At 58.7% G+C, this 12,852-nt stretch overlaps 1 protein-coding gene across 1 annotated transcript in view; it reads left to right on the top strand.

Moving 5' to 3' along the window:
* The first annotated feature begins 4,478 nt into the window (after window positions 1-4,478).
* The window catches only part of ADGRA2 (adhesion G protein-coupled receptor A2), a 38,030-nt gene continuing 29,656 nt past the window's right edge, over window positions 4,479-12,852 (top strand). Inside the window, exon 1 of the mRNA XM_028526524.2 lies at window positions 4,479-5,151. Within this exon, the coding sequence (XP_028382325.1) occupies window positions 4,889-5,151 (263 nt within the window). The 5' untranslated portion in view covers window positions 4,479-4,888. The remainder of the gene's footprint in view (window positions 5,152-12,852) is intronic.

The following is a 12,852-nucleotide window of genomic DNA, read 5'->3' as shown; positions in this document are numbered from 1 at the left end:
CAGACCTGTAGAGAATTTTTATGAGTTTATTTGAGCCAAATGGACAACAATTGCCAGGAAGAAAAATCTCAACAGATTGAGAAAATGCTCTGGAGAACGGCAGTGTTGCAGCTTATTTTATACACTAGAATAAAAGGAGAGACGTGAGGAAGTTACATGAAATCCACTGGTGGTGCTTTAGAGAGGCAGGGAGTTTCTGAGACGGGATAAAAAGCAACATGGAGAGACACGTACTTCCTTTACACTGGTGGGTAGAAGAGAGTTAATGCCTAGCATTTACGGCACAGCAGACACGGTATTCAGGGAACAAGATAATGAGGGGTTCTGTGCTTTACTGGACAAGATTACTCGGTCGTTTCCAAGTTATCTTACATGCAAACGGACAACAGACAGGCTCGCTGAAGGTAAAGATTGACTTTTGTCAAGGACGCTTCAGGCCTAGAACCAAACTACCTGGCGTGACTCGCTTTTAATTAGGAAGTTTTAATTTCAGACCATCCTATGGGGTTACTTTCCGTCTCTGAGTCTGTGAGGCTGCCACACGGGCCTCCCCTGAGCTTGCCAGGTTTGGTATGTGGCACCCTTTTCATCCACACAGGTAACTGAGGTCAACATCACAATCTCCTGAAGCCAATAATGGCTTTGTCTCCCATTTCGCAGATGAGAAAACTGAGGCCCCGGGTAAATTAAGTGACTTGCCCAAAGTCACACGATGAGTACAATGGAGGGACAGGGTTTGACTTCAATTTCAGAGTTCATGCTCTTAGCCCCTGTGCTCACAGTGAGGAAATATTCCATTATCTGAAAAATGTGAGTATATCTCGCTCAGAGAACGAGTCATACCTTAGTGGAGACAAAGCTCATAACCCTGGGAATGTCTAAATTATATGTAGGGATCTGCTATGCGGTGAAACCAAGCACCAAAGGAAAGCCCTGGCAGCCCCCAAATATTCTAGATAGGAATGAATTCTCACTCATTCCTTCTGCTTGAGGCACACACATCTGTCACGAACGCTCGGTGTGAAAGTTCCAATAGGACAGGCAGCCCAGCACAGCCCCCACAGGGAGTACAAGGCAGGGAAGAGGAGGACGGCGTGCTCAGAACACGGCCCAGTAGAGCCAACCCGGGGGGGGTGTGTGAGAATGGGGTGGGGGTGTCATGGACTCAGTGCCTCCATGTCTTTGCAAGCTCATGGAGCCCTAGGGAAATGTCCCATTTGCATTGTCAATTCAACTGTGGGCTATGACCTTACCCACTGTTGTCCTCAGCCTGCATTAGGACATAGGCTCTGAAAGGCAACAAGGCACAGAAGGAGCTCAAAACCCTAAGAAATAACGGTGAACCCCCAGGGTGGGGCCTCCACAGCAGGGCCCGGAGCTGGGATACGTTCGGACTCCGTGCATGTTTGCAGCGTCCTGACAGTCCTTACTCACCCCTCACGTTCTCCTGCGTGAATAGTGACGCTCCTTTGAAAATTTCTGTCTTCCTTGACTCCGTTGGAAGAACAGGGGAGTGCATCCTGGTTCTACTAACAGCTCTGATTTGGGAGAGGACATCTCTAAAGGTCAGAGCAGGACCAGAAAATCAAAATCAGGAAACCTCAAGGAGAGTAAGACTCCTGGGGGAATTGTTGAGAGTCCCTTTTCTCCTAGAAATGATAGAGCACATCAGTGAAAACTTGGGAGTGCAGAATACCCGCTCCAAATCCTGGTTCTATTGCTCGCTGTATGTCGTTGGGCAAGTTACTCTCAAGGCACCTCTTCACCTTTCAGTTCCCTGTCTGCTAAAACAGTCACCTTCCCTGTGTCGTGAGGACTAACTGAGCTAATTCTTACAAAATGCAGTCAACAAGGGCCTGTTGACTCAGTGACGTTACCCTCCTTATGGGCAGGTCTGAGGTCGCCCTGGTCTGCTCCAGTCTCGGAGGAAGGGGTCAGTGACCGGCCCCCCATTTCGGCTCTCAGCGGCTCCTAGTGAAGGGCCTGGGCTATCCTGGGGGAGAGCCCCCAGCCACTCCTTGACAAGGGGCCATGGATCAGCACTGAAACTGGGAAAAGGGAGAGGCTGGCCCACAGCTAGCACCTGGCAAAGACAAGGTTTTCTTTGAGAGGGGCATGGCAGATGTGAGGCCCCGGCCCTGACGAGGGTAGTTATGGCCTAGAAGAGTCCTGTGGGTCACACTGCTGCCCCAGATCAGACAAGAACTGGTGGTAAGCCCCACTCCCTGGCTTCGCTCAGGGTCACTTCAGCCTGGTAGCCACCGTCTGGGCACCTTATCACCACTCCATTCAAGTGCTTATCACACACTAGGGACTTTGAGCAAACTCCCCAGGCAGACTTCCTGTGTTTGGGAGCAAAGTTTGAGTCATCCTTCTATCTCAAACAAGCCTCAAGACAAAAAGATTTTCATGTAGGCCACTCATTCACTCCGCCCTGCACCTCTGAGGACAAATAGCCAGGAGCTCCTATCAGAAAAGCTTTGAGTGACTCGGAGAAAAGCGGGCTTAGAAAGGGATCAGAGGGTGAGCACGCACCCCTGGCTCCTCATTGCTCAGTGAGGGATTCGGTTTCTTCATGCACACTTACGAAATGGGAAAGTAACCCGGCCCACTCACCTCCCTCGGTGGGTAGCAGAGGCCAGAAACCATGGCCAACAGAAAGGACAGCACCTCATTCCCAGCTGGGGGGGAGCATCACCTTATTAAATGTCATCTGGCCCCTACCCAGCCTCAGAGAACGTGTGTTACAGTGGAATTCCTTTCCAAACTTTGAGTGTCTTCATTCAGCAAAAAGAAAGGACAGAAAAGCTGTGTGACCCAGGCCAGGGCTCTCCTCTCCTCTCCCCTCCCCTCCCCTCCCCTCCCCTCCCCTCTCCGAGTTTCCCTCTCCCCCCGCGCAGGACCGTGGCATGGCAGACCCTGCCTCTGGGCAGCGGCTCTGCGACACACTCTGCTCTCCTGACCTTTCCTGAGGAATGCAGCCTCAGCCCGCCTGCCGCCTGTGGAGGGCTCCTGCTGGGGGAGTCCATTGCCCTTCTCTCTTCCTCCATTTGCAATCACTATTTATTTATATTTGGAAGTTGAAGGAACCAGAGCCTGCAACTGGGAGAGACTCGTGGAGCCAGAGAGGGAAAGTGAAGAGGCCAGCGTCTGGGCCTGTGTCTGCTGCTGATGGGTGAGGAGGAGGAGCTGCTTCCGTGCAAAGGAGGGTGGGAGACGGGCTGAAAGACCACCATCCTGGAAAAGGTGCCACACACACCAGCAGGGCCAAGAACACGGAGAGAAGGTGCTGGTCACCACAGCAACCACTTGGGTCACACCGTGAAGGACAGAGAACAGGGGTCCTGCTCAGGGACCCCTTATCCTGGGCTGCCGGCCCCTCAGCAGCAAGGCTCTGTTAAGTGGCAGACAGGCCAGGCTTTGTGGGGAAACTGAGGAAGCAGACATACTGGGCCACACTTCTCTTCTCTTCTGTCCCCAGCCCTGTCCGGGCTTGCATTACAGTCCATCAAAGACCCACAGGCAATTTTCATCCCCATCCCCAGCTGTCAAGGTCAGACCCCTCCCAAAGCCACCAGCTCTCTGCCTCAGGTAACTGGAGGGTGTGCCCCTTGCCCACTCACTCATTCTCATGTCACAACTGGCATTCACAAAGGAGGGGCAGGCAGGGCCCCATTTTGACTCCAGAGATTAAAACTACTCCAGGATGTCAGCAGCCGCGTCCTAAGTCACACAGAGCTTTCTGACCGACTCACAGCACAGTGCTTTCTCCACACCGGGGCTTGGATCCCTGCTTTTCTCTTCTTGGGCTCCCTCATTGCCACTGCCCGCCCCGCCTACACACACACACACACACACACACACACACACACACACGATGGGATGTAGAAAAGGTAAGAAGCTAGATCTAGCCTTGGCCTTTGCCCCCTCCTTGGCCGAGAGACATGCACGCCCCGCTGGGCAAGGTCACACCAGCAGAGGAGGGTCTGGGCCTCCTTAGCCTTTGGCTGTGTCCTGCGGGGCTGGAGCAGGGCTGCGAGAGCAAGAGCCGGCTTCCAGACTGACGCATCAGGTCAGGGGCCAAGGGAAGCCGAGCCTCGGCAACCCCAGAGCCGTGATCAAAGTTCAGTCCCAGACAGGGAGCAGCAGACCTCCCTGGTCAAGCCGGCAGGCCCATGAAAGCCCCAGAAGCATCAGGGTGTGGGCTGGATGAGCAAGAGGACGGGAGGGTTTCGAGGAAAGTGACGGCGCGGGGCTTGAAGATCTGAGATGAGTCGTGGGGAGGGGCGGAAGAGACAAGGAACCTGGGTTCAGGGCGGGTGCAGGGGACACGCGAAGCCTCAAGCCCGCGAGCCCTCTGTCGCGCCGAGGAGGGCATTGGCCTGGCTGCGCATCGGGAGGCGCTAGGGCCTAGCGGACGAGCTGGCAAGGGGAGGGCGCACCCTCGGGAGGGCGGGCGGGGTCTGGCGGCGGCGGGAGCTGCGCCGCGCCGAGTAGCCTCCATCCATGGCACGGAGCGGCGGCGGCGGCGGCAGCAGGAGCTCGGCGCAATCCGTTAGGTCCCAACCCAGCGCCGACAGACCAGGCGACGCGGAGGGTCCCGGCCTCCACCAGCCCCGGGGCACCGCGCAGAGACTCCGGCAGCGCCGCGGAGGGCCGCCTGCTCTGCGCTGACAGCCGCGCCGGCGTCCTCCCCGCCGGGGCGCTCGCCGGACATGCCCCCGGGGTGCGGCGGCGGGGACCCCGGGGCTTGCCTCCGCCCAGGGCCCCCCGCCCCGCCCTCGGGCGCCCCGGGACCCTGCTGAGCACGCCTCCCGCACGCCCGGGTCCCTCCGGCCCGTGCGCAGAGCGGCCCCAGCGCTGTCGGTCCCCGCGGGGCTATGGGCTGATGGGCGCCGGGGGACGCAGGATGCGAGGGGCGCCCGCGCGCCTGCTGCTGCCGCTGCTGCCGTGGCTCCTGCTCCTGGCGCGCGAGACCTGGGGCGCGCCCGGCTGCCCTGTCCCCATCCGCAGCTGCAAGTGCTCGGGGGAGCGGCCCAAGGGGCTAAGCGGCGGCGCCCCCAACCCGGCGCGCAGGAGGGTGGTGTGCGGCGGCGGGGAACTCCCGGAGCCTCCCGAGCCAGGCCTCCTGCCTAACGGCACCGTTACCCTGTGAGTACCCTACTCGGCCGGCCCGGCCGGAGCCTGGACCAGGGGACGAATGGAGACCAGACGGAAGGGGCGGGAAGAGAGGGACTGGGACGGCGCCGACACTTCAGAGACTTTGGGACGGGCCTGAGTCCAGGCGCCGAGAAGGGAGAACTAGAGAAGAGATTAGGGCTCCAGAGATGTGGAGGGAAGAAGGGGCCACGGAGGGCGGGCGAGACCCAGAGGGAGGCACCGCGGGCACCCACTCACCTGCACAGGTGAAGGGGAACGCTCGCTGGCGGGACCCCCACGCCCCTTGAGTTTTCAGCCTGGGCTGGTGTTGCGAATTTCGGGGACGTGAGGTGGGTGGGACGGGAGAAAGTCTCAGGGAGGATCGACGCCCGCGGCCCACTGTGGGGATGTGGTCGTTAGCACCGCGACGCGTCCCTGGCCCGACTGGAGGAGTCTGCGGGGCTCACCCAGCGGGCCAGGCTCCTCCAGTGGGGGGCGCTCCGTTCGCTCACGGCTTGCAGCCGGTCGGTGTACTTAGGGCGGGCAGGAGGGTGGGCTCGGAAAAGTCTGCCCTTGGAGTGCAGGCGCTTCTGGTCTGAGTGAGACCCCGGCGTCCCGATTCCTCTCGGACCCCACTGCCGCCGCGCGCACCTGGGAAGTGAGTTATGCGCTGGGTCCTGCATCCCTCCCCTGGCTGTGACACCAGCTTCGGCTGTTACTCCATTGAATTTTGCTAAGACAGAAACCTGGCGGAGTGGGAGGCGGCCGCCTCCCAGCCTCCTTCCGTCATCCCGTTTCCCTTTCCAGCCAGGGCCTTAGCCCTCACTTTTCAGGCAGCCCGACCCCACGCCTGCTCGATAGGGGTCTGAAGGTCCCGAAACCGCAGGAGTTAGTGACCCCTCCCCACGGCTGCGATTTCCTGCGCTGAGCATGTGCTTGGAACTCCACGCACGCCACGCAGTGAAGTGGAAGTTTGGGCCCTCGCGGCGGCCCTTTCCTTTCCTGTCGTTCTGGATCCCGCCTGCAAGCGGCTTCCCTTCCCCGTCCTCCAGACCCCGGTGGCAGCCGTTTCCCCAGCGCCCCTCGCCCGAGCTGGCCCACACTCTGTCCGATTGTGTCCAGAACAATACAGGAACGCCTCTGGTTGGGTGAGTTCAGAGGCTGCCCGCTTCCTGACAGGACAAGACTGGTCAGCCTCTGACGCTGGCCTCCTGGCCCGCGTTTCCCCACCAGCTGGGCTGTGTGCGCGTGCCTGTGTGCATTATTAGGTGGGTGAAGGTAGTCTGTCTTCCTTCTCGACTCCCAGCAGCTCGGGGATGTGGCCATGGCCTGGGAAGGCGGCTGTGGCTGCTCATTCCAGTTCCTGCTGAGTGTCCCCTAGTGCGGAAGGGTCCAGACAGGCCCAGCATTCCCCAGCCCACTCAGTTCTGGAAGAGAAAAATGCTTGCAGTGTGAGAGGCTGGGCCCGCGACTGTGCTGGGCCACGACAATTCAGTTCCCAGAGGGGGGTGTGTGTGTATACTGGATCTTGTGGCGGTGCTCACACACCTGGGAAGGTCGCTGTCTCTCTGCATGTCCGTTTGCCGGGATTAGGAAATCCTAACGTACTGAAGGCAGAAAGAAGGGGCAAACCATTAAAAGATGGTTTAGCAGTACATCTTAGAATGATTTGGCAACTAATCCTTTCCAGCCATGGCTAATTCCTATCGACGCCACTCCAAAGAGAGAGCCGGGCCAGTACTGGGTGAGAGCCTATGATGACAGGGCAGCAGCAAACCTGACTGCTGGCTCACCTTCCCATCCCAAAACCCTCCCCAGGGGAAGGACCCCCTCTCACCCTAGGGCACGCATCTAGCTGGTTTAAGAAACTTTCCAAACCAGCAGGCCCCTGAGCCTGGCTGGACCTCCTCCGCACGGGGACAGCAGACAGGCCAGGCCAGAGAGGAGCCTGCGAGCCTCTGAGCTCATCAGCCTGGAGTGAGAGTGAACCCCAGCTGCAGATGTATTTCTTAGGTTCTCCCCTCATCCCAAATAAGCCTAATCCTGGGTCCTGCCCTCCCACCCCACCCCTCACAGTGCTGGCTGTGAGGGGAAAAAGAAGCCAAGTTCTTCTTCGAGAAGCCCGGCCGGGGTTCTCTTCTCCGGGCCCAGTCCCTCCAGCACACCCATCCCTACCCCCCATGCGTCGTGAGGGAAGGAGGAAGAGAGGCCTGGAAAGGGGCTGCCGCCTCAGCCTGGCAGCAAAGCAAGAGGCTCAGAGCCTGAAAACCTCCCCCACACCCTCCCAAACTCCTCCTCCTTGCTCTTTTTCTTTTTCCACACACATTTCCCCTTTCACCTTTTTGCCTGTCACCTGGTACGAGCAACAGGACTCGAGCCAACAGTTTTTGCAGTGGCCCTCTCCTCCCTCCTCCTGCCCTGCTTTCCTCCCGAATGGGCCACCAGACCCCAGTCCCCTTCACACACCACCCTGCGGAGAAGTCCCCAGGGCACCCGGGACTCCGCCTTGGGAAATCTGGCAGGCTCTGGGTGTTGGGACCGGTCAGGCACAGCAAGCGCTAGACTAGGTGCCTGTCTGCAAGGAGCCTCTCAGCTCAGAGAAGGCTTCCAGGCCGTGCAGAGGCATTTCTGTGAAGGGTCAGCCCCGCTCACCTCACCAAAACCCCTTCTACCTCCACCCTGTTATCGCAACTGGTGCCTCTGTTTTTATGGCCTGCATGCCCGCTCCCCACATGGATTTTTATTCGAGGTTTTCCAGGAAAGCAGAACTCTTGGCTTCCTTCCTGATCCATCTGTCCCGCCCCGCCCCGCCCCACCCCCAGTATCGGGGCCCAGTCCACAGGACAGCTGTGGGCACTTATGTTCCTGTCCTTTATGGAGGAAGGTCTCGTGGCGGAGGAGCTTACTACAGGGAGAACCTGGGTGTGAGAAGGAGATGCCCACCACTGTGAGCCCCCACCCACCAGCAGCTGTGGATGGGCCTGCCTGCTGGTTCTCAGCTCTGGCAGTCAGAGTGAGAGGGAGGGGGCATTATGAGGAATACCAAGGAAGGACTGACAATAGAGAACTCCAGAAGGAAATTTCCTAGGAGGACCTCCCAGGACATCTGAGCAGCCCCCAGAGGACACCAGCCAGTGTCGTCAATTCCTAGACTGTTTGCACGTGCTGAAAAGGGCCTTAGAGATCAGTGAGTCCAACCCCTGCACCTACAGGTCACAGCTGAGCAAGCTGAGGCTGACAGGGGCGGTCCGGGCGCTTGCTAACAGTCACCCAGCTAGCTGACGCCAGCCTCAGGATTAGCTGATTAGGTTCTCTTAGCGTTCCTCTCAGGTCAGGGACTTGCTGTCCACCTGGCTGGACTTGGAACCCAATGGACACAAAAGTTGCTTTAAAAAAGCCCTGTTCTTTCTCAGCAGGATCCGGGCCCTTTTGACCTGGGAGCATTCCAAGGCTGGGTGGGGAGGGAGCCAGACATGGGACAGGTCACTCCAGATTGTCCCAGAGCCAACAAACCCTCATCCACTCAGCCCTCCCGCTGGGGGGGGAGGGGGGTGCTGCCCACCACATAGGCTGTCCACATAGGGGAGAGGGGCATTTGCCACACAGATGTACCTAGCCGTGGCTGGTCCTTTTGCTGTGAGTGTGGTGATCTTCAGAAGCACCATGGCGGGTGCTTGCCTCAGCCTCAGGGGAGTGGTTCTTGAGCATAGATCTCCCTCTGGACCTCCAGCTCTGGACGGGGCCCTCCAGTCAGTGTCCTCACCCCAGCCACCAGGATCCAGTTAGGGGCGTTTGGGGCAAAGTGTGCCAACCGCCGAGCACACAGCCTGAGGGGAGTGGAGTGATGCTGGCTGGAGGGGCGGGCCCACGCCGGCTTCCCCACCCCCTTCTCTTCCAGCCTCTTTCCCCCATATGGTTCTCATAAGGTCTGGGCTCAGAGACAGCAGCCAGAGGAAGTGGCTGTGTACAGAGAGCTTTTGTGAGGGGAGGAGGGGGGAGGGGGAGAGAGTGAAGAGAAAGGAGGAGAGAAAAGAGGGAAGAAGCAGAGGTGGGAGGAGGCCAGGACAGTCCCACACACTCCCTTACCCTCCAGTGGAGCAAGGTCTCAGCTGCGACACCCCGCTCGCTCAGGGTCCAGAACCCCGCCTGTCTGAAATGAGGGGCCCAGAGGGAGTCCAGGTCCCTTCCTGACTCTTCCCACCTACCTGCCAGAGGAGGTGGAGACAGCCAGATGCTCTCCTGGAGGTCTCGGGGTCCCCTGCCCCTGTGGCCCCCCTCTGGTGCAGAATGTCAGGGTCCACCCTCCCATCGGGGTGAGCACAGGGCAGAGAACAGAGCCTTCTGGGATTCGCTTGTCGGCTCCTCGTGGCACCGAGAGCGTGAGGAGGCCGTGGCACTGGGCTCCAAAGACAGCACCTATAATTCAGCCCCACCAGTGGGGTCCAGAACCCAGAACACGTTCTTTGACCCGAATTATTCAGAACCTGAGCATGAAGCCAGCCACTCCTGATCCCTAAGGTGGCCCCTTCCTGCTGACTACCAAGGATCATCCCTCCCGTGTTGGGGTGAGGGGGTGGGCAGCAATCCCTAGTCCTGGGGGTGAGTCTGAGAACTCCCCTCAAAGGCACAGGCAAACCAATGTAATTTGAACCTAACCAGAAATTGACCCTTAAATTTGGGGTCATGTTTTTAAAGGGAGAGAGTGATTTTAAGTTTAAGCCACATGGGAGTCATTGGGATAAGAACCCTTTCCTGAGGGAGAAAGCGTTCTAGCCACCTCTGTGTTTGATGCCTGGCCTTCCGTTCAGCGGGCTTTCCTCACCAAAGCCCAGGCCCGACGCCACACAGCCCGGACCGGGCCCTGCGCTCCCCCAGCTCCCCGAGACGGAGCTTGCCCCGTGCCGCCCTGGGAGCAGGCTGGGAGCAGGGGAAGAGAGAGGAGGGAAATGGCCCCGGGCTGGGGAACCAGAAGGAAAATCCGGTATCTGCGAGGAAGGGGCTGCTAGAGGGGCTGTTTATTTTCATTCCCCCAGCCCAGCCGCTCTGTTCTATTTAGAGCTCGGACACTGACAGGACAAGGCTGCCTCCTCCCCTTCCTCCCTCCTGGGGGAGGGGGCATCCTTCCCAAACTCCAGAACATTCCTTTGTTTTTAGGACTGGGGGGTGGGGGTGGGGGAGCAGAGACACTGGAGTTGGCTAGCCCTGGGCAGCCTCCCAGGACCCATCTTCCCCGGCCCCCCGGAGTGAGGAGAGGCAGATGGGGGAGCAAAGGGTGTGCAAGATGGATGGGGCCAGGTGAGGGGCAGGGGAACCGATCCGTCACAGACGAGCTGGGAATGGGGCAGAGGGAGCAGGCTGAGGAGGGAATTCCAGCCTGAACTTGAGGGGCCAGACATCTCCCAGCTGGGAAGGAAGGTCTGAGCGCCGCCCTCCCCCCAGGGCGCTTTGCCTGCTGGGAGCTGTGTAGTGAGGCAGACACCCTAGACTGCAGGCTCCCAGAGTCTGCATAGCCGGGATGGGAAGAGCCGTCAAATGCAAGGAGTGCAAGGAGTGCGAGTCTTCTGTACAGACCCGTCTGTCACAGAGAAGAAAACCCCAGGGGAGGGACTGGCCCGCCTGAGGTCACACAGCTCCCAGCCAGACCCTAGGGCTCCTGCTCCCCACCAGCCTCTTCCCACACTGACCAATCAGAGATGTCATCCCTGGGGACAGACCGGGAGATACGCTAATCCACTTCCTCCGCAAGGATCTGGAAGCCAGGGAAAGAGGCACCCATCCCCAGCGACTGCCTAACAAGTACACGTGTCCTTAGGGGAAAACTGGGACCGTCCAGAGTATTTGAAATCAGACCCGCCCAGGGAAAAGTGGGACCTCGGTCTCTAAAGCATTCTCCCAGTGTTCCCTGTCCCTCCCCCATCCCCCCATCCTCAGCTCCTGGGCTTTGCAACCCCTAGGCTGTCCCTGGAGAGCTGTGCTCAGAGCCAGGTTAGCTCAGGAGTGAGCCCTGCCGAGACTGTGGGGTGTGCTGGGAATAGACGTAGCAGGAAACTGCCCCCTGACTTGGGACAAGCAGGGTTCGGCATGAACTCTGTCTACTGAGCACCCCCACCTTCCCTGGAGCTCTGTCCCTCCACACATCCATCCATTCATGCAGCCAGTGCCCGTGTGCCCAGCCCCAGGCCAGGAGGTGAGAGGCCTGGCCTGTGCCCAGGTCCCTACAGTCCTGTCGTAGGGACTGGATACAGACTCTCACAAAGCAGGGCAGGATCAGGGCCTGGCATGGAAAGATTAGAGACAAATTATACTTATGCATGCAAGACTGATAAAAGAGTGAGCCTTTCAAGTTTACTTGTATTCAAAGAGAAACTCACTTTCTTCACCCAAAAGCTTGGCTCTCCAGTGGCGAGACTTGAGGCCCTGCGTGGAAGAAGTGTGACAGTGGATCGAGAGTAACTTCCCAGCTTCCTCCGATCAGGTGGACACACACTCACAACCATCCCATCCTGCCTGACACCTCCCTCCACCTCCCACGCACGGAAGCATGTAGACACCCCGTCTCGTTGAGGTTGGAGGTCCCAGAGTGTTGCACAGGGCTGAGCACACCATGGGTGTTAGTGTGGGTTTGAAGAACGCGTGCGTGAATGCCTAGGTGTGAACGATCACAGCTAGTGCCCAAGTTAGGGTGCTGGGGGCCCCCAAATCCCCACCAAAGCACACAGTCCATCTCCCGCAAACACCAGCTCACCACCAAGACAGGGTGCCTGGTAGGGCAGGTTAGAGAAAAGGAGACAAGAAAGCCCCATTCATAGCAGCCATTGCAAGACTGTTCTCTTGACCTTGACCTCAGGCCCTGCCTGGACAGCCCAGCATCAGGGCTGAGGTCAGCGGCTGTCTCAGGACACGACCCTGTAAAGCCTAGGGAAGGGAGGCCCTACCTGAGTCTCCTACTAACCAGCAGAGGTTCAGGGCTGACCGGACAGGCTTCCGGCCCAGGGCCAGGAGCACAGAAAGTGCAGGAGTGTGGAATGTCCTCTCCAACAATCATGTCCCCTGCAATCAGGACATAAAGGGCAACCTGGAGAGGAAGGCAAGCCCTGGGAGGGTGGCCCTTAGCCTGCAGGTGTGTCAGAGTGGAGCCCCGGACCGCAGGCGGCCTCAGTCCTGGAGGCCCTGCTGCCGAGTCAGAGTCACGGTACTGCGATGCACCCCCTCCTCCAGGAACCGTGCCAGTTACTGCTCATGGACACGGGATGATATTTAGTAGTCACGTAGTTAAGCTTTTATTAATTACAGTTTCGTAGCATTTATGTTTCAGAGGGAGTGATTTTTTTAGGTCTCAGACATCTTTGTGAGCTCTGGAAATTGCTCAAAGGCCCTGGGCACTATACCTGTGGGAGAAGCTGGGACCCCAGTGTCACCTGGATGGTCAAGGCACATTATAGACCTGATGCCTTTTTGGTGCCAGCAGGCAGACCACCCCTCCCCTCACTGATGGTCTCCCTAAGACACCGCCCAGGTACCAGCAGCAGGTGCTGGAGACGGGCCTTCCAGCCCAGGAGGCCTTGGCGATGGTCTGAATTTCAGGCCCGGACTCTCTAGAGAGCCGGATCCCTGGTGTGCAGACCTGTGGTCCATACATCCCTGTGCGCCGGGGTGGGGTATCGTACATGTACGACTCTTCCTGCACACGGGGGAACCATTTGGTTCAGGCAT

Source organism: Phyllostomus discolor, chromosome 11, assembly GCF_004126475.2.
Source record: "Phyllostomus discolor isolate MPI-MPIP mPhyDis1 chromosome 11, mPhyDis1.pri.v3, whole genome shotgun sequence".
Classification (NCBI taxonomy): domain Eukaryota; kingdom Metazoa; phylum Chordata; class Mammalia; order Chiroptera; family Phyllostomidae; genus Phyllostomus; species Phyllostomus discolor.
Note: the sequence above shows the minus strand (reverse complement) of the source record. Positions and strands in the feature narration are given on the sequence as shown.